This window comes from Puma concolor, chromosome B3 (assembly GCF_028749965.1).
Source record: "Puma concolor isolate L17-30 chromosome B3, mPumCon1.1.hap2, whole genome shotgun sequence".
In the NCBI taxonomy this organism is placed as follows: domain Eukaryota; kingdom Metazoa; phylum Chordata; class Mammalia; order Carnivora; family Felidae; genus Puma; species Puma concolor.
Window position 1 is genome coordinate 75031311 of NC_141672.1, and position 22370 is coordinate 75053680.

At 44.0% G+C, this 22370-nt stretch overlaps 1 protein-coding gene and 1 long non-coding RNA gene across 7 annotated transcripts; one reads left to right on the forward strand and one right to left on the reverse strand.

The window, feature by feature from the left end:
- Positions 1 to 2344: 2344 nt before the first annotated feature.
- LOC112855223 (bcl-2-like protein 2) lies at positions 2345 to 22370 on the reverse strand. Of its 4 annotated transcripts, XM_086710129.1 has the most exons (11): positions 22280 to 22364; positions 21895 to 21982; positions 20998 to 21437; positions 20319 to 20435; positions 10396 to 10510; positions 9622 to 9689; positions 9199 to 9305; positions 8645 to 8732; positions 8405 to 8556; positions 5679 to 7465; positions 2345 to 5033 (listed from the first exon to the last, which is right to left on the reverse strand). In XM_086710129.1, exons 3-10 carry the CDS (start codon positions 21427 to 21429, stop codon positions 7426 to 7428), a joined length of 1119 nt encoding a protein of 372 aa, XP_086566255.1. In that variant the 5' UTR covers positions 21430 to 21437; positions 21895 to 21982; positions 22280 to 22364; the 3' UTR covers positions 2345 to 5033; positions 5679 to 7425. The 4 variants fall into 4 exon arrangements, with proteins under 4 accessions (XP_086566255.1, XP_086566252.1, XP_086566254.1 ...); XM_086710126.1 differs by lacking the exons at positions 20319 to 20435; positions 20998 to 21437; positions 21895 to 21982; positions 22280 to 22364 and adding an exon at positions 10869 to 11234; XM_086710128.1 differs by lacking the exons at positions 20319 to 20435; positions 20998 to 21437; positions 21895 to 21982; positions 22280 to 22364 and adding an exon at positions 10656 to 10736.
- Positions 11149 to 17462, forward strand: LOC147580071 (uncharacterized). 3 transcript variants are annotated; one of them, XR_015252504.1, is made up of 3 exons: positions 11456 to 11658; positions 12993 to 13080; positions 16916 to 17462. It is a non-coding gene; the product is annotated as an uncharacterized LOC147580071 (long non-coding RNA). The 3 variants fall into 3 exon arrangements; XR_015252505.1 differs by having other exon boundaries at positions 11457 to 11658; positions 12996 to 13080; XR_015252503.1 differs by having other exon boundaries at positions 11149 to 13080.

The following is a 22370-nucleotide window of genomic DNA, read 5'->3' on the forward strand; positions in this document are numbered from 1 at the left end:
TTGACCACTTTGGGCAAATCTCTTAACGTCCAGCTTCCTTCAAGGGTTGCTGGGAGATTAAACAAGATAATGTATTTATACATGTCTCTTAAACTGATTTACCACTAGATGGTAAGCTCCTTGAGGGCAAGAACTCTTTCTCAATTTAAAAACACAAAAGCCTGACACATGATAGACATTGAAAAAGTTATTGTTTGTTCATTCTTTCAGCAAATGTTTCCTGTGCCCAACTTACGAACCAGTTACCATCCTGGATATTTAGGGCATAGGCCATCCTTCAGGGACCTTAAGATCCATCTAATACTAGGAATAGTAATGAGGAGAGAGACCAGTGGTTTGGGGCACTAAACAGCTGCATCCTGAAGCAGGTGAGACTTCACTCAGAGTCAGGAAACCCTCACGCAAAGGCTTAGGAGAAAAGTACAGTGCTTTCGACCCAAAGGATATAGGGACAGCAAAGGCCCGGAGGTAGGAAATGGGTGAGGCAGTCCTGGAAAAGATTCTTGGGGAAACTGAAGTGTTGAGGCCAGTCTCTTCCAGAGAAGGGAGACCTGTTCTCCACAGATTCCTGCAGCACCCAGGGTCCTATCTCCTTCCTCTCTGCCAATCCAAATCTAAGGCCCAAAGCTCTGTGAACTAAGCCATGCTGCTGGGGTCTCCATACTAATTGCATTAGTGGAGAACTCATAAGAACCCTTCTCATTTAATCTTCACAGCCCTCTGAAATTGGTTTTGTTATTTTTATCCTATTTAACTACTGAGGACATGGAAATGAGAGAAATGGAAGGATCTGCCATTAGATGGCAGAGCCAGGACTCAAAACCCGGCCCTCTGGCTGCTCTTTCAACTCCACTCGTTCCTTCACAGTTATGTACTGTGTACCCCACATTCTGTAGAACAATGTCTGTGAACAATGTAACTGATTCCAATGTTCACTTTTTAGTTCTGGGTAGCCCCAATGATAAATGAGAGATCATACTACTGTCTCCAGCGATTCGGTGAAAACCAACCTGACGGTAGGTAAGAAAGTTCTGTACTTTTTGGAAGTACAAGGAGTTATTCGCACACTAATGACATCGTCCAGTACATATTGTGAGGAATGGTATCAACGGGGCATTCCAGCAAATCCAGTCTTTATACACTGCTGGAAGAAGGGCAGGGGAAAAAAAGTAAAAAACACTCAGGAAGTTAGAGCAGCTCCTGTAGGAGCATAGTTGAAAGAGAACCAGATTCTCTGACTTCAACCAAAAAGGTAGAGACAACGAAAATGAAAGCATTCAAGAAGTATCAGTGAAGCACAGGGGAAAATATAGTTCTTCACCCCTAAGAAATTCATAATCTAGGTGAAAAGGGTCAGCATGTATAACTAACACAACTGGCATCTTGCTCTAAAATTCACCAACCACATAATCTCACTGGACCCTGCCTGATCAATAACCCCATGAGAAACAGTTCTCATGGTTTAGGGTGTTACAAATGGGGAGACTGAGGTTTGAAAAGGTAACTTATTCAAGGTTATGTGACTCTTAAGTAAGTAGAGTAGCCAGATTTTGAGAACTGAGAGCCTGCAATCTTCTTCCTGTACACCAGATAGAAAATATTTCTAAACACCACGTAAATATTAATTCTCCTGTAGTCAGTTTAGAAGACAACCCAGGAACTTGGAGATCGTTTTTAGGAAAATAAGGAAGTGACTACTTTCACGAACATGAAACACTGTAGAAATGTTTTCGTTGGATTCACAACTACGAGCCATAATGGGTTATTCAGAGGAAAATTAAAAGTATATACAGGGTACATTTCTAAGCTTAAGTTACATTAAGTGACATGAAGGCCACTCTCATTCCTCTCATTCGGTCAACCTAGCCTGGCCACCACATAACCATTTTTTGCTGATTACCCACTGTCTGGTGCTGCCTCAGCTCTGGGGGAGGGAGCATGGTCCTTCCCTGCAAGGGCTCTGAAGACTGTGAGACAAATCATTACAATCCTACGTGGAAAATGTGGAAATGTAAAAGTGCTTCATTGGCTGAGGAGGAAGGATCTGCTCTTTTGGAGACAGTCAAGGAAAGCTTCTTGGATATTTGGACTGAAACAGTGCCAAGTCCAGAGGTATGACAGAACATGGATGGTGTGGAGTCAAGTGTTTAAACATCCATGATATAAAAGTAATCTATGAAAAACCCACAGCTAACACCTTATTTATCATGACTGACTGAAAGCTTTTCCCAAAGATCAGGAGCAAGACAAGGATGTCTGCTCTCACCACTTCTATTCAACATTGTACTGGAGGTTCTGGCTAGGGAAATGAGGCAAGAAAATGAAAAACAAGACATCTGGAATGTAAAGGACAATGTAAAACTCTATATTTGCAGATGACATGATCTTGTATATAGAGAATCCTAAGGAATACACAAACACACCTGTTAGAACTAAACAAACAAGTTCAGTAAGGCTACTAAACTTAGTTAAACTTGTACAAGATCAATGTACAAAATCAATTGTATTTCTATACAATAGCAATGAACATTCTGAAAGCAAAATGCAGAAACTTCCATTTAATATAGCAAAAAACAATACTTAAGAATAAATGTAATAAAAGAAGTCTAAGACTTATACACTGGAAACTACAAAACATTGTTAAAAGAAATCAAAGACTTAAATAAATAGACATACTGTGTTCATACTTTGGAAGACTTAGTATTGTTACAATGGCAATCCTCCCCAAATTGTTCTACAGATTCAATGTAATCCCTATGAACATTCTGGCTTTCTTTTTTGCAGAAACTGACAGGCTGATTCTGAAATTCATATGAAATGTAAAAGACCCAGAGTAGCTAAACAATCTTGAAAAAGAACAAAATTGGAGGTCTCATACTTCCCACTTCCAGAACTTATTACAAAGGTACAGTAATGAACACAGTGTAGTAAATGGCATAGGACATCCATATAGATCAATGGAATAGATTTCAGACTCTAGAAACAAGCCTGCACATTCTTGGTTAATTCATTTTCAACAAGGGTACCAACACCATTCAATGGGGAAAGAGTAGCTTTTTAAACAAATGGTGCTGAGACAAATGCATTATCTGCATGCAGAAGAATGAAGTGGCCCCTCCCTCACACCATACACAAAAGTTCATTTAAAATGGATCAAAGACCTAAATGTAAGAGTTAAACTATAAAACTCTTAGGAGAAAACACAGGCATAAATCTCCAGGACCTTTCTGTTTCAAAGGATATTATCAAGTGGAAAAACAAAACAAAACAAAACAAAACCCAACAAAATGGGAGAAAATATTTGCAAATCAAATATATGATAAAGGTCTAATACTCAGAATATATAAAGAACTCTTACAATTCATAATAAAAAGACAGACAAGCCAATTAAAAAGTGGGCAAATAATTTGAGCATTTTTCTTTAAAGAAGATATACAAATGGCCAGGAAGCACATGAAAAGATGCTCAACATCATTAGTCATTAGAGAAATGCAAATAAAAAACATGAGATACCACTTCATACCCACTAAGATGGCTATAATAAAAAAGATGGACAGTAACAAGTTAGGTGAGAATCTGGAGAAACTGACCCTCATACACTGCTGGCAGAAATGTAAAATGATGCAGCTGCTTTTGAACAGCCCTGTAGTTCCTCAAAAGGTTAAACATAGTTAGTTACTTTATAATCTAGCAACTCCACTCCTAGGTATGTATTTAAGAGAAACGAAAATGTATGCTCACAAAAAAACATGTAGCTTGTAGCAGCACTGTTCCTAATAGTAAAAAAAAGAAAAAAAAAGGAAATAATGCAAATGTCCATCAACTCATGGATAGTCAAAATGTGGCCAATCCATACAAGGAATTATTATTCAGCTATGAAAAGGAATGAAGTGCTGATACATGCTACAACATGAATCTTGAAAACACTATGCTAAGTGAAGGAAGCCAGACACAAAATGCCACATATTGTATGATTCTATTTATATGAAATATCCAGAACAGGTAAAGTCATAGAGACAGAAATTAATAGTTGCTAGGGGCTAGAGGGAGGGAAAATTAGGGGGGCTTGCTAATGGGTATAGGGTTCTTTGGGGGGGGTTATGAAAATAGAGTTAATAAAATTAGGTAGTGATGATGGTTAATATATGTTGCACTAAATACCATTGAATCGTACACTTAAAAGGTAATTCTTTATGGTATGTGAATTATATCTAACAACAAAACCCATATAGCTTTTCAGTGGGATATGCCAGAGGTATGGCAAACTGACACTTTTCTACAGCGAATAAAATTAAAGTTCTCTTACTAAATGATTTCTCTTTAACAAATGCTAGCACCTAGAACAGCACTTGCTGGGTACTCAGTAAATGTTTGTTGAATCAATGATTACCACAAGCATAAAGAAAGGGAAAAAGGCATTTGAGATTAGCAGAATTGAAAGATGTTTTAAAATCAGGTCTTGATTTAAGAAAGGCCACTCATTTCAACCATACATAAAAGGAAGGCTGTTATCGGAAAAAAACAGCAACCACTTTTCTTTATTGCTGATGTCAGGTTGGGCAAATCCCGTCTGAAAGAGCTCTGTGAGACTAGGTTCATTCCAATCCCTCAGATAAGAGGGAGCTCATCAGGAGTGACTGACCAAAAAACAAGCAATCTTTCCCAAGGAAAGCAACTTTCCTTTCATGTTACTTCCTCTAAAATCACGGAGGATGATGCAGGAAAAATGAAAAGACCAAGTAAGGAAAGAAATCTGATGCTTGTGAGGATAAGAACTAGCAGGTCCAGGATAAAGGGAACCCCCAAGGTGAATTAACACCTTCTGAGCACCTAAGTTATACAAAGGCACAATCCACACCCTCAAGGAGTTTGCAGTCTAGTGGGGAAACAGGGATGTAATTGTTTTAATTATAAAGCTATGAAGTACTAAACAGAGATAGAAGCAATTTGCCCTGAGGGCAGGAGTGATTCATAATGACTAGGGAATGAAGAAAGGTTTCTGGCTGTAGTGCCTGGCTTTATACATTACGATTCTGAAAGAGCAGATGGAATGGGCACAGCATGAGCAATAAATGAAATATAATAAAATTAACTGCAATGCACAGGGCATCACATGTAGAACAAGATGTGACAGGGAAATCTAATCAGAATTAAATTGGGAAAGGACTTCATTCCACATCTGCGTTTACAATTACTGGTGGTAGAACAGGGGCGTTTCTGGCAACATTAAGTTTGTGGAGTCAGACATCTACCAGGAGCCCACTTTAAGATGGGGAGTTGCTCAAGCAATTAAAATAGCATAGAAAGAATGGGCAGGATATGGAGAACTAACTGGACATATAAAATTAAAAACAAAGAAGGGTCAAAAAAATGACAATCGCCTGTCCAAGATCCAGCAATTTGGAAGGGGTTTTGCAGATAGCCACTTAACGCCCCCTGGTGGATAGAGACCTTCCCAACATTAACATCATCAAGCTACTTCAGACCTCTCACATTCTAGCAAATATTGAAACCATCACTACCAGACTCCTACTAATCAGCCTCTGCAGCAATCTCCACACTATTCTAGCTGAATGTTGTTAGAGCAGACAGATACCCCCCCGCTGCAGAATGCTTAACAAATGACGCAACAGGAACAGTACAATAAATGAGCAAATACTTAAGTGGTCAATACTGACCTGAGAATTCAGAATACAAAGCCATTGGAGAAGTGGGTTAAGGCTTCAGAGATATATAGGACACTCATTTCTTTAACCTAAGATTACTGAAGAGAATACCTAGGTCAGAGGCAATCACAAAATATTCTGGGAACAGAGGTTAATGGTGCAACAGAATATATAAAGGTTTAAATTTAGAAATCCTCTAAGTAATGGAGAAGACTTGAGCAGGGCCAGAGGGACAGGAACACAATGTAGTAGTACCCAAGGAATCTGGATACTGATTTGACATAATACAAAATAGAGAAATTTGGTGTTAATGTGACCAACTACTAAACCTAAGGATATTAAATCAGTAAAAGCCAGTTAGTTAAGTCCTAATTAACGGAATGATTCAAAATGAGTTAGCTGAACAGAGTAAGTGGTCACTGCATGGCTAGAAAAGATATTGCCATGGTCTTTGTTAGTTAACTACTTTTTCCCTCATTTTTTGAGCTGACTTTGGGGTAAAGACAAGAAAAGCTACCCAGATACCCCTAAGAATCTAGTGCTGCTGGTGTGGATAATTCATTTGCATGTTAAATTTACTCAGGAGTACACACTGAAGTGCTATCAGATTACTCTCTTCTGGCCGTTCTTTTACATTCCCAGGCTCATTTGATTTACCTCAAATGCCAATCAGGGCTACATGCTACCCAGAAAACTCATCATCCTCAACTAAATACACAATGTTCCCGTTAGTTGTAATTTTAACTCCTACTCCTTAATTCGTAAATGAGAACTTCCCCTCCACAACACCAGCACTTCCACAAAGGAGAATTAACAGCCATCTGGGATCTAAGAGAAAATAGGAAAATAGATAAATAACCCTCACACCCAAAAGGCCAAACAATTTTTATTTTCAAAAACAACTTTATTCATGACACATATTAAAAAAAAAACTCCCACCCCCTGGAAATGAGCTAAAAAAATAAAGAAAATCCACCTCCCACCTCCCTGTTCCCACTTCCTCCCATTCCCTCCAAATAAAAGGGAAAAAAAGGCAAAGGAAAACAAAACAAAACAAAAAACTGAAAAACAAAAAAACGCCCCAAAACCCCCCAAAACAAGGTAGTGCATTTCCCCAAGGGGTAGGGGAATTTACACTGGAGCCGCTGGGAGCGGAACGGAGATCTTCCGGCTACAGAAACCTGCAAAGAAAGACACTCAAAACAGAAAAAGAAACACAAAAGGAAACAAAATAGATCACCAGGCAATCTGGAGGGGCAGGGAGCCGGAAAAGAGGGGTGGGATGGGTGGTAGACTTGGCAGGACAGGAGCAGGCAGGAGGGGACTGTGAAAGTTAGGGAGAAGATGGAGGGAAGGTAACAAGCAGAACAGTTTGGTGTCCTTCCAGAGCCCTGGGTAAAAAAACCCCTCCTACCACCCATGCCCACCTACCCTTGAGCAGCCCCCAAGGTGGTGAAGTGGGACAGGGAAACAAGGGGAGCAGCTTGCGCAGTTGAGACGTGTCCATGGCGAATCCCCAGAGTGAATGAGCAGCCCCCTGCCCCACTCCCTGGGCCTTCCCCTACTCCCCAAAGCAGGTCCCTCCTCAGCAGTTAGTTATGGGATTCTCCCCCCTTTCCACAGTATATCTTTTTTTTAAAAAATATTTTTTTTTTCCATCAAGGTCATCTTCTGTTTTTCTTTTTTTTTTTTTTAATTCTTTTTTTTTTTTCCTTCTTTCCTCTTTTTTTCCTCTCTCTCCTCCTAATACACACTTTTTTTAGTAAGGGGAATACCATGATGTCGCTCTAGCCCGGCCCCTGGAAGAAAGAAGGAGAGTTAGGTGTTAACATAATCACTTAAGAGTCAGCACAAGCCCCTCCCCATGGGCCCTTGCCCCAGTTATAGTGCAGGGAATGGGGGGAAAGAAGTTTCCAAGTATCCTAAAACTGACCCCATTATCCCAGAAATAGTGACACACCTGGCAAATGGGAGGGGACAATTTAACAGAACACCTTGCCATTGGCAAAAAAGCATATCTGAGATAATAGGGGCAAGAAAACGGACTTATTGTTTATCCACTTTTCAGTCAGTTCTCCACAGCTCTAAACCCCAGGCCTTCACCATCAGATCCTCCCTAATTCCTGGGAGTAGATAAGTAAATCTTATGAAAAGCCAAGGTCTATATGCTTATCCTGTCTATTTAAAGGCAGAGAGATGATAATAAAGCAACAACATGGGCATCACACTAGGCCCAGAGAAAAAGTTAACCTTGTAAAACACTGGCTCAGTTAAAGAGTAAGTATCTCATTATCCTCCCACATGGCTGTTGAAAAGGATCAACTAGCCTCTGGTATTCTTCCAAGGGAGGTTCAATCTTCAACTCCTCCTTAACTCTGGGAAAAGTAGCAAATGTCCAAGCAGTGCCTTCACTACCCTGAGGCCGTTCTTCCTGGCCTGTTTTGTAAACACCTTCACTGCCACCAACTCTCAAGGGAAAAAAGGCTGGGGGAAGAACCATCTCTCAGAACAAAGTGGAGAGATCCAGCCCTTATCACCAACTCTTGCTCCAGAAAACGATGATGAGACTGGCCTCCTGGCCTGGCCTGCAACTACCTTCCTCACCCTGCACAGGCAGGAGACCAAGTCCCTGGAGACCAAGGGGAGGGTAAGTGAGGGAGATTCCTCAGATCAGGAGAGAAGGAAACATACAGGGCTCATGGGAGGCGGGGGGAGAGGAGCAGCCCATCTATCCTGACCTGTAGACGCGACCCCGGGGCCTGCTGTTAAAACCACTGTAGAATCGAGAGCGGGAACTGTTGTAGTTGGTGGTCCGGGCACGGTATCGGGCTCGTGGGAAACCCCGGTCTGTTGTGCTGATGCCTGGTCTGTTGGTTCGTTTTGGGATCACCTGACAGTGACGGATGTACAACAAAAAGCCTCAGAATAAGCCTGGAGAGTTTACACAGAACCAGAACAGCAATGGGCATGGGGCTTACCTTGATTTGTCTTCCTCTAAATAGGGACTCATCTAAGGCCAAGGAAGTCCTCACTGACTCTTTGTCTGAGAACTCTATATATGCAAACCTGAAAAGAGTAATAGTCATTTTATCTATCTGAAGTTTAAAAAAGTAGCTTACGTGTCAAATCCAATTTTTAGGCATGCTTTACTCAAGCAATAACACATCCACATTTTTTTATTACTTTTCAAAAAATTCTTAAATGCAAGATTTCAATACAAATTTCTAGCTACTCTTGGAAAATTATAAAACAGTATCCACAGGGCCTGGATTTCCATATAGCAGAACCAGTTAGGGCTAAGCAGAAGCTGTCCCTCTCTCTTCTAGCCCACGAATACACCCACACTAACCTTCATCTTTATCTAAAGGCCTCTGAAAGCATTTACGTGCAACCCCTGATATATATCAACATTAATTCTTCGTAAGATGAACACCACTTACTTTAACAGCAAGTTAACTTACTGTTCAATATAAAACATTTTGTCTACTTTTAAAATGTGATTAAAATAACCTCAACTTACTTCCCTACTTACCCTTTAGGATGGCCACTAAATTTGTCACAAAGTATGGTAACACGGTTGACTGAACCACAGCCATGAAAGTGTGCTTCCAGCTCTTCTGCTGTTGCACCATAGTCCACCTGTAGGGATAAAGGGGTTATGTTTCACAGGTACTGGGCAAACAAGCTCCCATCTCAACAGGTATCTCTGCCGAGCCTCTGGGCTGGGCCACCATATACACCAAGGCACATCAAATATGATTCTTTAAGAAACTAATCCTTTTCTCTTCCCAACCCTAAAGCCTCTGCTGATCACCAGTACCTTTTACCTCCTCCAAACCCTCCCAATATTCCCCAAATCCACCACCTATCCTTGAGATGTTCCTTTCAATACTCCTACTAAGCAACTCCCAAAACAAGAGCTTCCCCCAACACCAATCAGGGCCCTAATACATACATTGCCAACATAAATGGAACGGGCATCAGCCTCCATCTTCTCTTCAATGGACATGATCACTGGGCCAGCTTTGAAGAAAAAAGAAATCGGAGGGGAAAACAAAGCTAGTTTTCTATTTGACCAATAAGTGTACCCCTCCCACCACCAGTGCTACAGTGAAGGCAAAGATTTAGGTCTGCTCTGTTCCCTGCTGTACCCATTATCAAGAATACCATCTAACACACAATAGGTACTCAGTGAACATTTGACAAATCAGCAACAGATTAACACAGTCCTAAAAACCAGAGAGAACAGTACAGGAATTCCCTCCTTCCCCCAAACCAAGTCCCTGTTTATTGAATAACTTTGAGTGAAATCATTTGAAAAGTGAACAAAATCAAGGGAACCCAAACTCAACATTTCTGGATTAAAGGGAAAGCCCCCGTAGTGGAGCAATTTCTTAGGACTCTTAAAAGGTCTCAAACTAAAAGAAGAACCATGAGCCTTGAAGGTCAAATGCCAATTGGAAACCTCCACAAAGAGTAGAGGTAGAATAAAGAACAAAGAGCAACAGACATGTAAAAAGGACAAAGAAAGGCACAAGATTACCATCATCAAAACAGGTTTTTGCCTCACTAAGGTCAGAGGAACACACAATGGACAATGACCACAGCACCTGCCCAGTAATTGCTCAGACAAGCAGCCTCGAAGTCCCGAGCATCTAATCCCATACAACCCGTGTTCGCATAACCCTTCCGAGGACCCGGGTTCCGCGTGCAACCGCCAGTTACTCACCATTGCCTGGAGGTGGACTCATATTCATCTGTTTCTCTACCTCGTTCTGTAGCTCCTTTAGCTTCTCGGCTTCTTCCTCCATCTCCCTGACTCGAGCTTTGATCGCTTCCAGCTCCTACAATGAGTGGAGAGGGTATGGAGAAGAGCTTAACAGGAACCAACGCAAGGGCTGCGCCCAGCTCTCCGTCCGAGCGCGGCCTCATGCTCGGCCATTTCCCTCGCCCCACACGCGGGTCACGATGAAAAAAAAAGCAAGCTACCTTCTCTAAAACAACACTAAGCACCCATAACGCCCGAATCAACCCGGCTAGGCCCCTTCTGGCGGTCGAGGATCCGTCCCCGGCCCTGCCCCAGCCACGTTATTCCCCGCCCACCCCCACCCCCCGCCTGCCTCCCGGCCTGCCTCCCGCTCGCCCGAGCTCTGGGCCTCCCGTGACACGGACGGCCCTGCTCGTTCGCCCTCCTTCCCTCACCGGGTCCTCAATGGCGCCGTCCCCCGGGTCACCCTCGACCAGTCCCGGCTCCTCCTCCTCCTCCTGGCTGCCGGGGGCTCCCGAGCCAGGCCCAGGGCCCGGAGCTCCCGGGGGGGCGCGGGGCCGGGGCGGCTCCTCTTCGGGCTCGGGCTCCGGCTCGGGCTCCAGCAGCAGCTCCTCAGGCTCCAGTTCCTCAGACTCCAGGCCGTTCCCGTAGTCCCCTGCGCCCCCCGGGGCCCCCTCCCCGGCCTCCCCACCGGCCCCGGGCACAAGATGGCGCCGCCGCCCCGGCCCGGAGCCCCGACCGCCCGCAGCCCCCGCTGCTGCTGCCGCCGCCGCCGCCGCCGCCATCGCCGCTCAGACTGGGGCCCGCCGCCCGGCGATTGGAGAACTGCGCCGGGCACGCCGAGGATTCATTAGTCTAGAGGCCTGCCCATCACCACCAGCTAGGACTCCATTGGGGAATATTACTTGACAATCAAATAAGATCCCACCCTTAAGGCGGGGATATTGCACCAAATTCTCAAATCCCGGTAGGGGAATTGGTCTGTCAATCAACATATGTCCCACCTCCTCTCAAGTCCTTAGGTAACAATACCGCCAGAGCTGTGACGACATTCCTGCTTCCCGCCCCGCCTCCAGGCGGATCCGCGAAGTATATGACGTTCGGGGATTGGCTGCTGGCTGGGTGAGGGGAAAGAACCAGTCTTCCGATCGCCTTGCCGCACCGGCCGTCTCAGATGCCGATTGGCTCGCGGGATTTGAAGGGCTAACACCCGTTTCGTGACAGGTGAACCTTGCCCCGCAACGGACGGCCAGGCTTCCATCAAGGGAAACCCGAGGTCACATGACTAGTCCTTAGGGAGGCCGCCATTTTGACACTACTGGTTGCCAACTAGAGAGCTGTTGGAAGGCAGAGGCCGGAAACATTGAGGCGGTTTCTGGAATCTGGTTTGCTGACCAGGAAAGAATCAGTAGATGGGATATTGCTGGAAATGGAGGTTCTGAATGGCGCTCTCCAGTAAGCCTGCTTTTCCCATCCAGGTTATTGGTACCAACATCCACCAACCAATTCTCCCAAACCAAAAAGCTGGGAGGAATCCTCACTCCAGAGCTACTAGCCCTGTCTGATCTGTCTTCCTTGCACAGGCATACTTTACAAACCCCTGTTCATACCCCAGTTTTAGCCTTTTTCTTGGACTGTTTGCTACAGCTCCCTAATAGGTCTCTCAGCTTCCAGTGTCATCTTTCCAAGCCTCGCCGCTACTTAGAGCCGGCTCCCTTTTGCTGGCCCGGTAAAAATAAAACTTTACCGTGGCCTTAAGAGATCTCAGGACCAGCCTACTTCGCAAATGTTATTTCCACCCTTCTCGTTCCAGGGGGGTGTACCTGCACACAGGTCTGTACCTCTACACGCAGTGTACCCATGTACACTGCAAGCCCCAGCATCACCTCAACTGAAGAACCTTTCACTACCCTCTCCTTTCCCATGACAAGCAGGCCTACTCCCACTGTGCGCTCATTTTGTCCTGCATTGTGAGTTTGGGAATGAGTGGCTGGATCCTACTTATATCTGCAACCCCACTGTGGGGCAGTATGCTTTGTACCTAATAGCCAATAAATGTTTGCATTTATTGGGGATCTGGGTGCCACCCTCATTTTTCAACGCTTTCCCAGCCCCCAAACCTTCCTTCAGTCCGCAGAGGAATTCCTCCTCGCAGGTTCCCAACACACGTTTGTACTCTGAGATAACCAATGAGACCTAGTCCTGGAAAGCAGGGTTGCCCTATTGTAGCAGTGTTACTACGCATTTTTTAAAAAGTAAGGAATGACGGTGTTAAGTTTGCAAAAGGGTTATTTGTGGCCAGACCAAGCTACGGTTTGACAGCCAGATTCAAATGAGGCCATTCAAATTAGTTAAATCAGACAACCCCAATAGGATGTGTATGGCTGGGGCAGGGATTTGGACAAGAGGAGATCTCTGTTAGCAAACCAAAAAGTCAAAAGCTTTTCAATATACCCCATTCTTCCCCTCACCCTCACTTCTCAAAAATCCTTACCTCAGGAACAGGGGAATTCTGAGCAGAGTCATAGTTCTTAAAATTTCACTGAAAATTACTTCAGCAGCCATCGCAGCTCCAGTGGTCTGGGAGAACTAACGTGAGCACCGAAGACAAACCCTAAAGGATTGTGAAGTCGCTGGAAGAAAAAGGTTTTCTACTAATCTTAACCTAATCAAGATGTTGATGTTTTATTGGTGCCTGATTTAAGCTAATCAGGCAAATCAAGGGAAATGTGATTTTTTAAATAATGCTTCAAATCCTAATTTTGTTGAGCACTTGATTTTGTAATAGGTACAATCCTAGATTCCTTATTATATCTCATTGAATCCTTAACAACAACTCTATGAAGCAAATATTTCCAAAACTATAACTTGTTTTAGGCATGAAGAAAGAGTGAAGTAACACCCAAGTCATGGAACTAATTAGCAGTGAGTAGGTGGTAAAAAGTGGTGGGACATCTGACCAGCTCAGGTCATGACCTCCCCATTCAGGAGTTAGAGCCCTGTGTCAGGCTCTGTGCTGATAGCTCAGAGCCTGGAGCCTGCTTCAGATTCTGTGTCTCCCTCTCTCTGCCCTTCCCCTGCTTATCTCTCTCTCTTTCTCTCTCTCTCAAAAATAAATAAACATTTTAAAAAATTTTGGAGGTGCCTGAGTGGCCCAGTCGGTTGAGCGTCCGACTTCTGCTCAGGTCATGATCTCACAGTTTGTGGGTTCAAGCTCCACATGAGGCTCTGTGCTGACCTCTTGCTCAGAGCCTGGAGCCTGCTTCAAATTCTGTCTCCTCTCTCTGCCCCTCCCCCGCTCACGCTTTGTCTCACTGTTTCTCAAAAATAAATAAATGTAAAAAAAATTTTTTTTTAATTTTTTAAAAAAAGAAAAAAATGAGCAGGGAATTCAGAGCCAACTTTCGAAACTTAGATCAAAATTGTTACAAGGTCTGCTTTAATACACAAAAATTACATTATGATGTTGAAATTCGGAAAAAGACTAAATTCCCACAATAGACAAATGTTTAGGCAAGTTATTATATCCAAAGATTATTATGCACCTATTAAAAGGTTTACACATAGTGTGTAATAACATGCAAAAGTAATTATGTTAGGCCAAAGAAGTAAATATAAAATTGTATATAAAGTATGATTAAAGTATCATTATGATGTCTTATTTTTTAAAAAAATAATTTGGACTGGGGCACCTGGGTGGCTCAGTCCGTTAAGCTTCCAACTTCGGCTCAGGTCATTATCTTGCAGTTTGTGAGTTTGAGCCCCGTGTTGGGCTCTGTGCTGTCAGTTCAGAGCCTGGACCCTGCTTTGGATTCTGTGTCTCTCACTCTCTCTGCCTCTCCCCGCTCATTCTCTCTCTCTCTCTCAAAAATAAATAAACATTTAAGAAAATTAAAATAAAAAAATAATTTGGACTGAAAAAATAAATAACTTGGACTTCAGGGGAAAAAAGGGAGCAAGAATCAGTTCGATGTTTCCTTTGGTAATATGTACTAAAAGCTTTCAAAATGTTGAGATTCTTAAACCAGTAATTGTATTTCTTATGATCTGCTCTAAAGAAATAATCTAAAAACTGGATAAACATTTGAGAATAAAGACATTCATCAGAGTGAAAAAAATGTAAGTAACTTGAATGTCCAAGTGACATACTCAGGAAAATTATTATATACACATAGATGTAATTTTATATGGTCATTATGCCTTCAAAACATTTTTAGTAACAAGGAAAAACTACAATATAATGGTAAGCAGAATTGTAGTATAGAAAATTGTATATACAGTATGATCATAAAATATAAGCACAGACAGAAGATGGGAAAGAAATACGCCAAAATATTAATAGTAGTAATTTCTGAGTAGTAGGATTATAACTGACTCATAATTTTCTATGTTCTATGATTTTTTTCCACAATATCATATATTATTTTTGTTTAAAATTAAAAAACCTTCCAACTCCCAAATTAATAAGCATGATTACTTTTACAAACACATTTAAAAAGATATTTGAATGGTGACTTGTAAAGTAAGATACTTCCCTATTAGACTGTAAACTGTAAAAGACAGGGACATCATCGTAATTATATTTGTATTCTCATTGCCCATCACTCTGTATTCAATAAATGGTAACTGAATTAATGATCTTCCGTAATAATTTTAATATCTTACCTGTTGTTGATGCATAGAGAACATCAAAGAGATAAGTTTCTAAGAATGAATTTGTAAAAAATTATTATGCAATGATGTGAAATCTACCCATTATGAGTATAATTTTCCTTCATTAGTAACCTCTCAATAGAGGGCCATGGAATTTTGGGAAAATGGAAACTCATTGATGCTGTGTGCCAGAAGAAGGAAAAATGTGCTAATAGAAGTGAATGGATAGTGGAAAAAAAGGAGAATTAGGGGTGCCTGGGTAGCTCAGTCGGTTAAGTGTCTGTCTCTTGTTTTCAGCTCAGATCAGAGGATCTCATGGTTTGTGAGTGTAAAACCCGCATCGGGCACCATGGTGACAGTGCGGAGCCTGCTTAGGATTCTCTCTCTCCGTCTCTCTCTGCCCCTCCCATGCACCATGTGTGCGTTCTCTTTCTCTCTCTCTCTCTCAAATAAACTTAAAAAAAAAAAAAAGAATTAAATCACTAAAAAGGGATGAGGGCAACTCCAGTTCTGTACAAAAGGGAAAAGTTTTCTCACTAAACAACATAAATACTTGGCTTTTTGGTAGTTTCATTCCTGCTTTTAACTCTTGCTTTTTTTGCATGCTGCAATAATTCTCTATAACCTAGAACTACGTTATTTAATATGGTACCTATTAGTCACAAATGGTTTGAGCACTTGGAACATGAGTAGTCTGACTGGAGATGTACTGAAAGTATCAAATATACACGGAATTGCAAGACTCTGTATGAACAAAAGACTGTAAAATAAATTAATAATTACTTAATATTAATTATAGGTTGAAACTATAATAATTTTTACACTGGGCTAAGTAAAACATTGTGAAAATTAGTTTTATAACTGTTCCTTTTTGGTTTTTTTTTGTTTTAATTTTTTTTAACGTTTATTTATTTTTGAGACAGGGAGAGACAGAGCATGAACGGGGGAGGGTCAGAGAGAGGGAGACACAGAGTCCGAAACAGGCTCCAGGCTCTGAGCTGTCAGCACAGAGCCCGAAGGGGGGCTCGAACTCACGGACCGCGAGATCGTGACCTGAGCCGAAGTCGGCCGCTCAACTGACTGAGCCACCCAGGCGCCCTTGTTCCTTTTTGTTTTACTGAGACTACTAGAAAATGTAAAACTACATATATGGCTTGCGTTATATTTCTGTTGGACAGTGCTGATACAGAACCTTGAAACCTTGATCATAGACTTACCTCTATCGTGGAGCCAACTCTCAATTATTTTCTAATGCAAAGTCTAGCCTTGCCTACCTTAATTCCTTAGGTCTGTCCTTGCAGGGAAGTGAGGTGTGCACTTAAATGAGAAAGAACCTCCTTTGGGCTGCTTATTTTCTATTCTGCTTCGTTAACTTTTTAAAAACTTAAAAAACTTATTTTAATATGCTGTACCAGAAATATGTGTTCTTTATAAAAAAAAAATCAGAAAATACTGACAGTAAAAAGAACAAAATAAAACACCAGTAAAATCCAACACCCACAGATAATCACTAATGATATTTTGGCATATATCCTTCCTGAAATTTTCAGTACATAAATACATACAGAGGCATGTACACACACACACATATTTACATATTTATTTTAGCAAAATGGGATCATACTGTATATATTGTTTTCTATTTTCTTTTTTACCAAGATAGAAACATCTTTCCGTATCAATAAAAATATTTTTCCAATTTCATTTTTCATGACTTTCCTCAAAAGTCACCTTAGAAATGAGGGTTTTCCCTGACTATTCTATTTAACATTGAAATTTATAGTTACACTTTCCTAATTCCATGCTAATGAATTATTTTTCTTTATAGCATTTATCACTTCATAACATGAAATGTTATGTTAATGAATATCAGAAGTGAAGTGAGTACTGGGGAGAAATGCTCATTGTCATTAGAGGCCGAACCACAAGTGAGGACTTGGTCACCATCACACAAAGATTTGGGGTAAGTTTTCCTTGTTTTGGTTTGTTTCTGGTTTATAGCCATCCCAAAGTACTGTATATACCCACCCTCTTAAGATTTGGGTTGGCATAGGGGCACCTGGGTGGCTCAGTCAGTTAGAACTTGGAACCTGCTTCAGATTCTGTGTCTCTCTCTTCTCCTCTCTCTGCTCCTCCCCCACTAGCACTCTGTCTTTCTCTCGCAAAAATAAATAAACTTAAAAAAACCTGTTTTTAAATAAATAAAATTAAAAAAAGATTTGGGTTGACATAGATGGAGCTCTTGGCTTTGGGCATTTGGCAGGGGTTAGGAGATGGGGAACAACTCTGATTTTCTTTTCTTTATGGTCTCAACACTTTCCCAAGTCCTTGTTACTCTAATTCTTGCCATTAACAAGGTCACGAAGAGATGATTAGATCAAGAAATGTCCTGACACCAGGCTATAGAGTGTAGAAGTCACAAACCCTGCTCAGTCCTTCTCATTAAACTTCTGGGCTTTATTTTTTTTTAATACGACCATTACATATTACACAAAAATAAAAGTCAAATGAACTTGATATTTATAAATTATTAAATAAAAATACAGGAATATATATTTATATTTATAGAGCTTTTTCTTTTCTTCTAAACTAACCAAATCTGTTCTCTCGCCATTTTATGATTTAAAAAAGTAAAATAGTATATACCCTAGAATAAGTGGGGAGTAGGATTAATAATCGCAGGACCTAGTTGCCCTACTTCTGCTCCTTCCTTGGCCTAAGCAAAATCCCTATATGTCCCTTTGGGCTCTGGAGAGCAAGAAACACCCTCTCTACCTATTTAATCTCTGAAAAATGGCAATTAGATTTATTTCCCTTATTTTTTAAAAAATGAAATAGATTTAAAAATTGGGAGCCATACTCAGCCTTCCTGGCCAAGAGCTAATCCCAAGGAACTATATGGCTCTAGAAGAGTCTCTAGTTTTCCCTGACAGAAGAGTCTCTGGGGTTTCCATTGCCCCTCAAGGACAGGACAGATCAAAACTGCCCACTACGGTCCCATTCAAGCTATGCTTCTGGGAATCCAAGCCCTTTACCCTTTCAGAAAACAACTTCTCCTTCTACCAAGGTGTGAAGGCCTCAGAGCAGGGCATTTCAGTTACCTGACCACGGTCCCTGCTGCTCCTGTTTGCTAAAGGTCCCCAGGAGAGTTAACAGGGATAGGTGGTCTTGTGGTAGAGGGGAGGGTGGAGTCTGCCCCAAACCTGGGGGAGCACAGGCTCCAATTTGGAGCTGATGGTCTAGTCAGTGGTTTTCCAACTTTTTTTTTTCAGCAGCAAACCCCTTAATGCAAATAAAATCTTACCCTGAACCCCGATATGTAAGACAGCTACAAGGGGAGCTATTCTGTTTAAGGACAAGTAGCCCAGCCTGCTCAGCACCCCCTCCCTTCACCTCCCCAAGGCCTCCTGAGGCAACCCCTAGGAAACCTCAGGGCTCTGCCAAGCAGCCTGAAAACCACTGGTCTAGTTTGTCCTGAGCAAGTCAGAGACCCCCCACCCCACCCCAACTGCCTGCCACAGACCAGCTCTGAGTTTCTGGTATCAGCATACTCACGATGGACCAAGTGGCACATGCAGTCTTCCACCTCCCCTATAAATACCATTAAAAAGTGCAGCCCTCTCTCAAAAGCAAAAGTCTGGGCTAAACACCTGAGGCCAATTTTGGTCCCACATTCTTGTGAGTACAACTATGTTGCCACATTTTGGGACCAAATGAAAATCCCAAGAAGAGTCAACCATGGTCTAGCTAAGCTGATCAGTGCTCAGGATCAAGGGCAGGGTTCTAGAGCACTGTGTCTGAAGTCAGCATTGGAGAGCAGCAATTTTAGCACCTTGGGAAGTGCAGCAGTGAGGTCTGGCTCAGGGCATGCATCTGGAGTGAAATCATTTCTTTCTCAAAAGAAAAAGCTATAAGTGGAATCTGTTCTAGAGGACTGTGAGCTCTAAAGTTAACGTCCTCAGACTCAGAGGTACAGACAAGTAACACCCATGCAAACAGCGTGGCTTCAAAGAAAATATAAATGCTTCTAGGTCATGGTACGTACTCTAGAACCCATATATCTGGCCCTTGATAAAGCAGCACCAAAGCCCACTACACGGAATAGGCCAGTCACGGAGTATAGGTCACCCTCACACCTATGGGGTTCAGAGCTGGAATGTTCCTCTCAAGGCATCAGCAGTCTCACTGAGACACAGTGCAAGACCCAGACTGTACTCTAGATCAGCATTTACCTCCACACACTCACAAGGAAAATTAGAGTCCCAATTTAGAGTTTGGGTTTGGGTGCAGAAAGTCCCAGAGACAGGGAACACTTTAGGCACCAGTGTGCCCCAGTGGGAGAGGAGGGCGGCAGGTAGGTCCAGCTCCCCACCCACCCCCACTGCAGGCTCCACGGCCCTGTTTTCTGTCAGAGCCCAGGAGGCAGCAGCAAGTGCATGATGCACAAGGAATAGGGACGGTGAAGCAACAGGGCCAGCTACAGAACTTATCTCCAAAGCCCTGCAAATGACTTTCTGTGGAAAAGTGCCCAAAGCCCTCTTCTGGATACAGTGTTTTTCCCATAGCCTTGAGGCATCAGGACAAGGAGAGGGGGAGAAGGGAGTTGGGAGGAGGGGCAGAGAGCTGCCCCTTGTTCTTGCCACTTCAACAGGGAATGTTTTCTCTGTGAATACGGCCGCCACCATGTTAGACAAGCAGCCTAGCATGCACACAAGCACGCGTGCACATGCATACACATGTCCAAGCAGCCCAACATCACAGCCACCTCTCCCTATCACCTGAGAACTCCAAGCTTCCATTCCAAAGGGATGTGCCTTCGGTGTTTTTCCCCAAATCTCACTCATCCAATGGAGACACAACCCCTTATGCAAATCCTCCTTCTTTAGGGCTACAAAGTAAGCTCTAGTTATAGTTTTGTGTGCCTATACCTATAGGCATGATCTCTCCCACCTCCTCCCAACCCTGGAATGCCTCCATCTCCTGGCCTGCTCGCTTTCCAAACACATCCCCTAATGTCTCCAGCTCATCCTTCCGACTGCCTGCCTGGCACACACAGCTCCTTCCCACAGTACCCTGCCCCTTCCCATCCCCATTCCATGCCCATCCATTCACCCACTTCTTCCAAGGGCATTTCTCTTGTTCTGTTCCTGCTCTCTTGTCCCCCAACTACACCTAGCCCCACCTGGCCCTGGACTTTCTCACTTGCTAGCAAAAAAGGCCCCTACAGTTACCAGGGCCCCCAGTGCCACGGCCCCTGTCAGCACTGTCCTCACTGAGGCCCAGTTCCCCTCCCGCAGACGCCGCGCCTCCTCCAGGGCCCCGTCCCCGTATAGAGCTGTGAACTCCGCCTGTGGGAGAGAAGGGAAGTAGGAGAGAAAGGAGAAAGGGATATCAGGAGAGGAAAGAGTGGAGGAAAGAGGAGAGGAAGAGTTCCAGTTCCATCCACTACAAGCACTACCCCATACCCAGCTCCTCTCCAGCCAAAGCTCTACTGGCTGCAAGCCCCGATCATCCCCCATGAGCGCCTGGCTCATTTGCCCTTTCTGCCTCAAGTGAATCCCAGCCTTTCCCTGGCCAAACATTTTGCTCGGAACTGGCATCCTTTGCCAAGGCTTTCCTGACCCTCTGACACCCCCCCACCCATGCCACATAGTCTGGTGTAAAAAGCTCCTGATGGCTGGATGCCATTTCCCTGCAGGCACTGTGTATTCTGTCCTCTGCTTTGGACCATGAGCCCATCCAGTGATGACTGCATGGCAGCCCTGGAGTGCGTGACACCCATGGTGAGAGCATCTGATTCCACCCAAATAGGGAGACTCAGACCCCAGCCTCCAGCCAGAACCCCTGTCTTCCCTCTGGAGACCAACTTTGCAGAGGGGTGTGCAGAGCAGCAATTGAGAAGCTTCTTACCCAGCCCCCACTGCTGTGAATCCAGTCGGCCAGCCGTGTCTCCAGGTAGGCCACCATCCACTCTTGCACTTGTCCCACAAGTGGCTCCATCTCCTTGTTGACACTCTCAGCACACAGTGCGGCTCCAAAGACAAAGAAGGCCACAAGGCGGCCCCAGTTGGGGCCCCCTTGGAAGAGTTCATCAGAGACCTGGGTGAAGCGTTGCTGGGCTGACCCAGGGGTCACATGCAACTGGGCTGCCAAATCAGAGAAGGTGCGCCGGAAGCGGGTCTCAAACTCATCTCCAGCTGCACGCATGGCTTGGTGCAGTGGGTCAGCTGCTGGGCCCTCCCCAGGGCCTGCTCCACAAACATAACCCTTCTGCCTCAGCTTATAGCCTACAAAGTCTGCCACTAGAGCCCGTGTGTCTGGGGCTGAGGCTGGGGTCGCCATCCGGGCAGCTGTAAGAGTCAAGGATGAAAGACTGGCATGAATATATGGTCAGAGAGCCAGAAGGGGCACTTCAGGCTTGGCCAACCCAGTGAGAGGTGGGAGGAAATGCTCAGAGACCACTGAGCAGGGAGGGGCAAGAATGTGGGAATTAAGTCAAGGTGAGAGGCCAGAGCATGAGGGGCTGACCATTAATTTGTAATGTGTTAAATTAAATGTAAAACAAGTAAATTTTATTTTTAAAATACTTTAGATTCTTTCCATAATAAAAAAACACCAACTCTATAACCCCCCTACAAACCCCCTTTCCACAATACACACCATTTTAGCTTAGGGTCTTAGTACCTCCCCAGAGGGAAGATGTGAAGATGCTGGCAGAGGCACAAGATGGGGGAGGAGACAGGAGCTGAAGGAAAAGGTGGGAGAAGCAAAGGGCTGCCAGGGACAGAGAAGGAAGGGGACACTCACCCAGCCTGGATGGCAGCTTTTAGGACCCAGCGCTGGTGGCAAGGAGCCCCCAGCTGGGGCCTTTCATCCTCCTGGCCAGCGTGGAGCCCTGGGAAGGGGAGGGGGAGAGCAGAGCTAGGCGGGGAAGGCCATGGATCACAGTCTGGACAGAGAAGACTGGGGGTGCAGCTCCCGGGACCGGCCCCTGCCCCCAACGTTCTACCAGCTGTGTGGCCGAATCCATGTTTAATGACTGTCCTCCCAGGAAACCCAGGGCCAAGGGCTTCCTGCCGACACCGTATCTACTCCCGGCTCCCCCCAGTGCAGTCCAACAGCCCAGCTCCTCCTTTACCCCCACCCTCAGCAAGTCTCCAACCCCTCCTGCCTGCCAGGTTAGGGATCTCACGGGTCAGGCCGCTGCCAGGATCCGGGCTGTTTCCTGGTGCAGGAGCTGGGAGGGAGGGAGAGACGGAGGAAGGGAGGGAAGGAAGGAGGGA